We start from the raw sequence: 7,797 nt of genomic DNA on the forward strand, positions 1-7,797 counted from the left end.
GGTCTCGGTGAAGGGGATGCATGCGTTGCGTGACTACGTCACGTATGTTCGCCTCTTCATTGCACGATCCTTTCAAATGGAAACGCTCCAAGAAGTTAATTAAAAAAAAAGTCTCTTACATGTCCCTTGCGTTCGGTGAGCAGCTAAGCTGTTTTTAGTGCCTCTTTTATAGCTGACCGTCCCAAAGGCTAGCTGATTAAGTGATTTAACAAATGCAAACAACGTATCGTTTGCATCAGCTTTTTATCGCCCGATCGAGGACAGCTTATCTCGTATACCGTTTCTCTCCTAACCTGACCAAATCAGAGGCCCAACCTGCAAAAGTCAAGCACATCACCTTGAGGATAAAATATAAATAAAACGATATCATAAATCAGATGCCCAGACGTTTTGTGATCCCTCCTTCTCCTCCTCGACTACATCTTGATTCTGCCTCGAACTTGTGTAGTAGTTCATGCTCGCAAGTAAGATGCATCAGACGCAAGAAGGTGTAGAGCGAAGAGGAGGAATGGGAGAAGATGGCAAGGAGATGTGGGACATGGGGAGCTCGCTCTACGACTCCTACGAGCTGGCCTCCTTGTGCCAGATCCTTGACAGGCACGTCGGCACCGGCGACCTGCCGTTGTTGCACGGCGAGCCGCGGCAGGAGGGGCAGCGCATCGGCACCGGAGCGCCGCCGCCGCCCAAAGAGAGGAGGAACGCGCAGGCCGTGGTGCCCAGGGGCGCCGCCCAACGGGGCGGCGGCACCGGCAGGAAGGTGACGCTGCGAGCGCTGTTCAGGGCAGCGGCGTCATGGGCGGCGGTGACCAGGCCGAGGAAGGCGCACGGCGGTGCCTGCGTTGGTGCAGATTCCGCCGGAGCAATCGAACCGGTTGTCTCGCCGGGCCGGTAAAAAACTTTGATGTGATCTTCGTTCTGTGTTCTTCAGCTGGGGACATGAATTTTCTTCATCTTTGGTTGGTTTGTTGCAATCTACCGTTTGCAATGTGCCTTCTTATCTGACTGTCGATCATGGAGTGAGTAGCCATGTCTCCAGGCAATGTGATCCGTGATGGTTTCTACTCCTACATGGTGCACGTCATCATCTGAGCTATAGCTCTGTGTGTCGCATGGTATCATCTTCTTCCTCCAGGTTTGGAAAGTCGTTGAATTGAAACCCATAATTAACTTTTTGCCACTCTTAGAAATAGCATTAATATATTTATCACTGGACCCACATGTCATAGACACATGAGGCCCCATGTGTCATAGACAGCGGGTGACAAATATGTTAGGTGCCATTTCTAAAAATGGCAAAAAGTTAACTGCTCCGTCCTCCGAACCCTTTCATCTTATCCTGCACAAACTAACGGGGGTGATAGTTCGAGCGTTTTATGAAAAAAAATCAAACGGTATATTGCAAATAAAAATATTTTATGAATAAAATTTTATATACATATTCTTAGCGATCTAAAAGCTAATGCTGAAAAATAAACTTCGGTAAAAATAATTCAAATCAACTTAATTTTAAGATTAAAAAATATCAAATATTGGATTATAAACATAAGTGAAAAGATGAGGATGGACGAGTGTAAAGATGAGGTATGTTGGGTTGAAATAAAGGTGGATCATGACATGCCAAAGCCTAGAAGTAGGGCTGGATAACGAGCCAGCTCGTCTCGGCTCGGCTCGGTTCAGCTCGTTAAGATAACGAGCTGGCTCGGCTCGGCTCGTTATCGTAACGAGCTAAAACCCAGCTCGGCTCAACTCGTTATAAAGCTCGAGCTGACTCGTTAGGCTCGTGAGCCATGCATAAAAAGATAAACTAAATAATTTTTTAATAGGTTATACAAGCAAATTTTTATTTCAAACATGCAAATCATATGAAATTATATTAAATATTAAAGTTTGAACTAACAAATCACATGGTGAACCTATGAAGCACTAAACACATGCATTCCAGGGTGAAATCAATGAACACCGGTGAATCTTGTGTCTTTGGTCTAGCTCGTTAGGCTCGCGAGCAGCTTATGAGCCAGCTCGAGCTGGCTCGTTATCTCCAACGAGCTAAAATGCTAGCTCGGCTCGTTAGAAAAATGAAACGAATCGAGTCGAGCCGAGCCGAGCCGAGTTTGTCACGAGTCAAGTGAGCTAACGAGCCACGAGCTTTATGTCCACCCCTACCTAGAAGCACCTTTGTGTCCTGTAGCTCATGCGGTAGAATTGGGGGGGGACATAATTGCAAATGAAAAATAATTTATGAATAAGATAAGTGTTGTTTTTGCCAAACTAAAAGTCAATGCTAAAAATAAATTATAATAATAAAACCTCAAAATCTACAACAAATTTAAAGTTACAAATTCAAATTTTAGCTTATAATCATAGGCATGATTGAAAAGATTGAGCTAGGGCTCTATTTTTCTTTGTGGTTGGTGCTATATTAATAACCTAGTTTATTCATGAGGCTTGGTGATGAAACCTATGACTTGTTTAGGAGCTGCTGGTAGCTTCAATTTCTTACGAAATCTCTAGAAGTTAGAAACTCTCTCAAACAACACAACACTTAACTCGTGAAAATGTAAAGTTAAGAAAATATAAAAAAAAGAATACGAAAAAGGTCAGCTTCTCATAGAGCCTCTATAATCTTAACCTTAAGCTCCTTCTCCTGGCCCACCCACAATGTTGGAAGAGATGGTACATGCATGGCCCTTTTGCAAGCATCTTTGCTTGCCCTCAATGTTAGGCAGGCCGGCCCGAGCCAATACGGTCACTCCAATCTAAAGCCCGTCGGCCTGTCAATTTATATCTCAGTTGTGCATTCGCAAGATACAACACTGGTCGCAGTGCATACCATTTCAAAGAGGGACACGAGGAGAAACATCCTCAACAGACGCCAGCGTCGGACCTGGAGCTTGGAGCGTGTAGTGTCCTCAACAACGCACACACCCCGCAGCAAGTCAGCAACAGATCACGCAACGGCGGGCCAGCGTGGCTGATGTGGTGAAGCGCAGTCACCACCGCGCCGATCGGCCGTCGGGACGGACGAACTCCTCTCGAGAAAGATGGCGATTCGGTTGCGGCGACTCGACGGGAGTTCCTCGGGCGAAAAGACTAGCATCGTTTGTTCCATTCAACGTCATGTGCTAACCGGCGTTGTCGGGCTAGCAATTTTACGTGCAAACGCTTTCGTTGAACTAGATATTTGATTTACTCCTGTTGTTCTGTTTATTTTATATCATCTGATAAAAGTTATACAGCTGATATAGTAGGTCTTACATATTAGAGTATGTTCAAAAGGTACAACTGATTATCGACTTTTATCTAATCCATGTTAGCAACGATAACTTATTTGACCACAATATTAAATAAAATAAATAGAAAATGAAGATGTCATTTAACCCTGTTCCACGAAACAAGTTAAAGGTTATTTGGTTAGTCTTGTGCACTTAACGTATATAAAAGGCTTGATGAAAATTATGACGTAGATCACTTTAAAATAGGATAAAAAAACACCTATCCTTTTTCACATAAATCGGTGCTGTTCCGGTTTAAAATGGAATTTGGATGAAAACGATATTATTTCTTATTATTTTTTATATAAAAATATCAGAAAATTGTTACATTTATGAATTTAAGTATTTAATAATGATGGCTTGCATATGATGCTAGCAGAAAAGAAAAGAAAACTACTACCTCCATCCTAAAATATAAACATTAAGATTAAAAAGAAAAAGAAAAAACTATAAAACAAATGAGTAACTAGTGATGGTGAGAGAGTATCATATTTTCAAAGGCATTAACTTGGTTCCAACCCATGCATTAGCTTCTTTTTAGATAATAATCCATGCATAAACCAGAGAAACGGCAGTACAATACATCGAAGCTGCTCAGGCCTCTTGCTAGCAAGAAAAACAACCGTTCATTTGCCTATCATCCTAAGTCCTAAACCATACACCTGGATGGCCCGGGATTTCTTCCCACACAAAAAACGACGCCTAGCAGCGTGCAAAAACGCCACCATGTCACCGCGACATGTTTTTACCTTGGCCCCAAAAAATGATGCGCAACGGAAGTGGAAAAAAAAACAAGAACTCTCAATCGAGAGGTTCTACCGATCGAACACGAGAGCTGCTTCTGCTCGCATCCCACTAATCTGCTTCCGACTTGAACTGCAGCGTGCGCTTGCTTATTCGGAGGCCTTCTCTGGCGTCCGCCGCCGCGCGGTGGGGACGTTGGGCTGCAGGTGATCGTCGGGCTTGACTCCGAGCGCCCGCCTTGCCGACTGCGGAGTCCTCGCCGCCGTGCTCACGGGCTTCGCCTTCGCCTGTGACCCTGCAAAGCGAAACACAAGCCCAGTTGCTGATTTCATCCATCTCATTGCCCTCGCCGTGATATCGATGCGCTTAATGTGATGAATGATCTAAAGGTGCTTTCTGGTACGGTGATTAATTGCTAATCCAGCAGCAATGGCAAATCAGATTTTATCCGGATCACCTTTTGGTACCAAAACTATGCATGCATCCTGTTTGATGTTCTACAGGAGACTATGATTTATAGGACACCGGATTGCGATAAAATTCCTACGTTGCAAATGGGGCTAAGTTCAAATTTGCAGCTCATGGAATGTGATGGAAAAATGCTGTAGGGTACCTGCTTGCCTGGGCGCCTTGCCGTCCGCCTTCTTGGCCGGCGGCATCTTGCCGTCGCTGCTGTCCGGCCGCGATCTCAGGGAGCCGTTCGACGTGGTGGAGAACGCGTGGTCCGGCGACATTGCACCGAACCCGTTCTCGTCGCCGTACAGCGAGTTCCCTTCGCTGCCTGAATCCGACGCCTTGTCCCTGCCGTGCACGGTGCCGGTGGCCTGCTTCTCCCTCTCCATGACCCTGTAGGAGAACATCTGGAACGGCACGTCGGCGACGCGCGCTGCCTCACCGCGCTGCCACGCCGGGAGCCTCTTCAGCAGCTGCGCCTCGATGTCGAGGTAGTCGACGGCCGGCATGGGCGCGTCTTCCGTCTGCCCCTGCTGCTGCTGCTGCTGCTCCGGGTTCAGGATCAGGAACCGCTTGACGTACCGGAGGACGCGGCAGATGGAGGCGAACGCCGGCCGCTGCGCCGGGTCGGCGTGCCAGCACCGCTTCGTGAGCGCGGTGAGGTACTTGGGCGCCTGGAAGGGGAAAAGCGGCCGCTCGCCGGCGCAGATGTTCTTGCTCGTCTTGTCGCCCTGCAGGTGGTTGTCCTCGAACGGGACCTTGCCGGTCAGCAGCTCGAAGCAAATCATGGCGAAGCTGTACACGTCGGCCTTCTCGGTGCACCTCGCCGCGGCGTCCGCTATGCCGTCGGGCCTGAGCACCTCCGGTGCGTACCAGATGCAGGAGTGGTCGTTGCCGTTACCATTTGCAGTGGCGTTGCCATTGGCAGAAGCTTTTGCGCCGCCGGCTGTGATGCCCGGCCGCTCGAACCCGGCGACCTTGACGTGCACGTAGCCGCCGTCGGGTTGCCGCGGCTTGACGAGCACGTTGCAAGGGTTCAGCTCGCCGTGGTATATCTTCTTGGCGTGAAGGTATGCCATCCCACGGGCGATCTGCAGCATGATGTCGACGGCGACGACGAGCGGGAACGGGATCCGCCGCCGTGGGCAGCTCACCTCCTTGACGTAACTCCCGAGGTCCTTGGACATGAGCTGGTCCATGACCACCAAGTATTCTTTCTTCTCCTCGTCGTGGAAGCAGTACGCGGCGTACGCGACGTTCGGGTGCACCACCGACGACAGGAGCGCGACCTCAGCGCCGGCGGCATCGATGTCCCCGATGAAATGCTTCACTGCAAAGCTCTCGCCCATCCAATGCGCCTCCTTTAGTCGGCTGCCGAGCCGCCTCCGGACGCTGTAGTCGCTGCCGAGCAGGACAGATGTCGGGTGCAGCTTCCCCCTCGCCGCGGCGAGGAGCTCGGCGAGACGGTGCTCGTTCCTGGTCAGCGGCTTCGGCGCCGCCGCGGCCTTCATTTCGTCGAACAGTTGCGACATCACCCACCTGTCCTCCTTCCACGCCACGTCCATCCTAGCAACGAGCTCCTGTGAGACCAGATATAGCTTGCCGAACGCGTACTTGAACAGCTCTGGCTCGAGCATGTCCCTGTCGTACTTCTTGGCGAGCAACAGCCGCCTCCTGGCGAGCTCGTCCGGGTCGAAGCCGGCGATCTCGCCGGCGGTGTCAATGGCCTCGAGCGCGACGGCGACGCACCACAGGACGTTGTGGAGATGCTGCTCCACGCACTCGGTGCCGTGCGCCATGGCCGCGGCCCGCGCCCACCAGCTTCCGCGGGGGTCGAGGCAATGCCGGATGTAGCCCTCGGCGTCGCGGAAGGCGCGCTGGAGCTCGCGGAGCGGTGCCTCGAGGGCGCGCCACTTGGCGCCGCGCTCGTCGAAGCGGAGCTGGGCGCGGACCTCCCCGGTGACGGCGGCGAGCGCGTGCGCGCAGGCGTCGGCGAGGAGGCGGCACTGCCGCGGGTTGATGCGGAGGTCGGTCTCGAACACCATGAGCGTGTTGATGCTGCCCATCACCTCGCCGAGCTGCCGGAGTTGCTCCATCCTGACCGGCGGCGATCAGTCTTGGCTCGATGGATCAAGTCCTCGCGTTATTCTTGATTGCTTCCTTTTCTTCTGTTTCTTTGGATAGCACAGAAATCAATCCTGACAAGGATAGAAGGGTTCTTAATGTCAAACGTGCGAAATTTTCATCGAAATGTATCGATCGATGTATGAACGATGATTCTATCATGTTTTGATGGATGCCACAACAATATGCGCTCAAAAAATGCAAAAGGTAAATTCGATACATTTCTGAAGATCGCACACAGCTGTTTGTATTCTTCTCTGTTTCTTTCCTGTTTCTAACCTCCATCCATTTTAGGAACATTTGGTGTGAACCGAATCGCATCGAAATCATCAGAACAAAATCTTACCAACACTGCACAATTCAGTCCTTCTCATTCGAACGTATTCAACCACGAAATCAACTTTTTTTAAAAAAAACTATTCAAATCCATCAATCACAAAAGCACATCCTATGACTCAAACATGAACACAAGAAATCGAATCATAGAACAGAAAAAGTTTCTTTTTTTTGCGAAACATCGCACAGAAAGATAACTCACAAGCTTCTCGAAGCTAGCGCAGCAGAAAGCTTCAGATCGGTCACCGGCAGCAGGGCAGGGCAGGCGCAGCAGACTGAAATCCTTATCCGGCCATGGACCGCCGCGTTGCTTCAAGGATCGGCCACGGAGGAAAAGCTCTCGCTCGCTCTCTCGTTTGACGTAGAGATCCCGCAAAAGAGACAAGGAAAAGGGGAGGAGTCTCCAAAGCAAAAGGAGGACGAAGACGAGGAAGAAGAAGAGGAGCAAAGCGTGCGTCGTTTTTTTTGGAGAGGGAGGCCTCCCACCACGCCCTGCTGCAGTTTCGTTCGCTCGAACTGCTTGGAGTTATAGGAGCAGCGACCCTCGCGCCGTTTTCCTTCCCGAATCGTGTGTGCTAGGCTGCTAGCTAACCGGTTTGTTTTTTTTTTTTCATTTTTTCTTTTCATGGCCCATTTTTAATCTGCGGTTGCTAAAAATGAAAAGAAACTCTCATTTCTTCCTCGGTCAATGAGCATCGCTGTACATTGAACTAGCTAATGCTGGCATGCAATTAAGCGAATTGTGTGCTGTCAAACTAGCTCAAACTCTATACCATTTTTGGCTGAACTTTCTGGATTTACCGTGAAAGTTTCCTGAAATGGTGCTCTTGGTATGTTCACAAACATAAATTGCATGGGCTCTGAACCG

At 49.6% G+C, this 7,797-nt stretch overlaps 2 protein-coding genes across 3 annotated transcripts; one reads left to right on the forward strand and one right to left on the reverse strand.

Annotated features, from left to right (window-relative positions):
- The first annotated feature begins 400 nt into the window (after positions 1 to 400).
- On the forward strand, positions 401 to 1,157 carry LOC107305012. Its single transcript, XM_015841312.1, has one exon. The coding sequence runs from the start codon at positions 455 to 457 to the stop codon at positions 890 to 892; it is 438 nt and encodes a 145-aa protein (XP_015696798.1). The 5' UTR covers positions 401 to 454; the 3' UTR covers positions 893 to 1,157.
- A 2,597-nt stretch (positions 1,158 to 3,754) lies between these two features.
- LOC102713410 (mitogen-activated protein kinase kinase kinase 7) lies at positions 3,755 to 7,473 on the reverse strand. 2 transcript variants are annotated; one of them, XM_040528042.1, is made up of 3 exons: positions 7,132 to 7,473; positions 4,630 to 6,667; positions 3,755 to 4,311 (listed from the first exon to the last, which is right to left on the reverse strand). In XM_040528042.1, exons 2-3 carry the CDS (start codon positions 6,563 to 6,565, stop codon positions 4,166 to 4,168), a joined length of 2,082 nt encoding a protein of 693 aa, XP_040383976.1. In that variant the 5' UTR covers positions 6,566 to 6,667; positions 7,132 to 7,473; the 3' UTR covers positions 3,755 to 4,165. The 2 variants fall into 2 exon arrangements, with proteins under 2 accessions (XP_040383976.1, XP_040383979.1); XM_040528045.1 differs by lacking the exon at positions 7,132 to 7,473 and having other exon boundaries at positions 4,630 to 6,715.
- Positions 7,474 to 7,797: the final 324 nt, after the last annotated feature.

The sequence above is a fragment of the Oryza brachyantha genome, chromosome 1 (genome assembly GCF_000231095.2).
Source record: "Oryza brachyantha chromosome 1, ObraRS2, whole genome shotgun sequence".
In the NCBI taxonomy this organism is placed as follows: Eukaryota; Viridiplantae; Streptophyta; class Magnoliopsida; order Poales; family Poaceae; genus Oryza; species Oryza brachyantha.

What these genes read in the sequence shown, in the direction of transcription:
- LOC107305012 (XM_015841312.1), top strand. Translation starts at nt 455, where the DNA reads ATGCTCGCAAGTAAGATGCATCAGACGCAAGAAGGTGTAGAGCGAAGA.
- LOC102713410 (XM_040528042.1), bottom strand. Translation starts at nt 6,565, where the DNA reads ATGGAGCAACTCCGGCAGCTCGGCGAGGTGATGGGCAGCATCAACACG. An exon ending in CAAGGCGCCCAGGCAAGCAG is followed by an intron (nt 4,312 to 4,629) that starts GTACCCTACAGC and finishes TTCGCTTTGCAG; the next exon opens with GGTCACAGGCGAAGGCGAAG.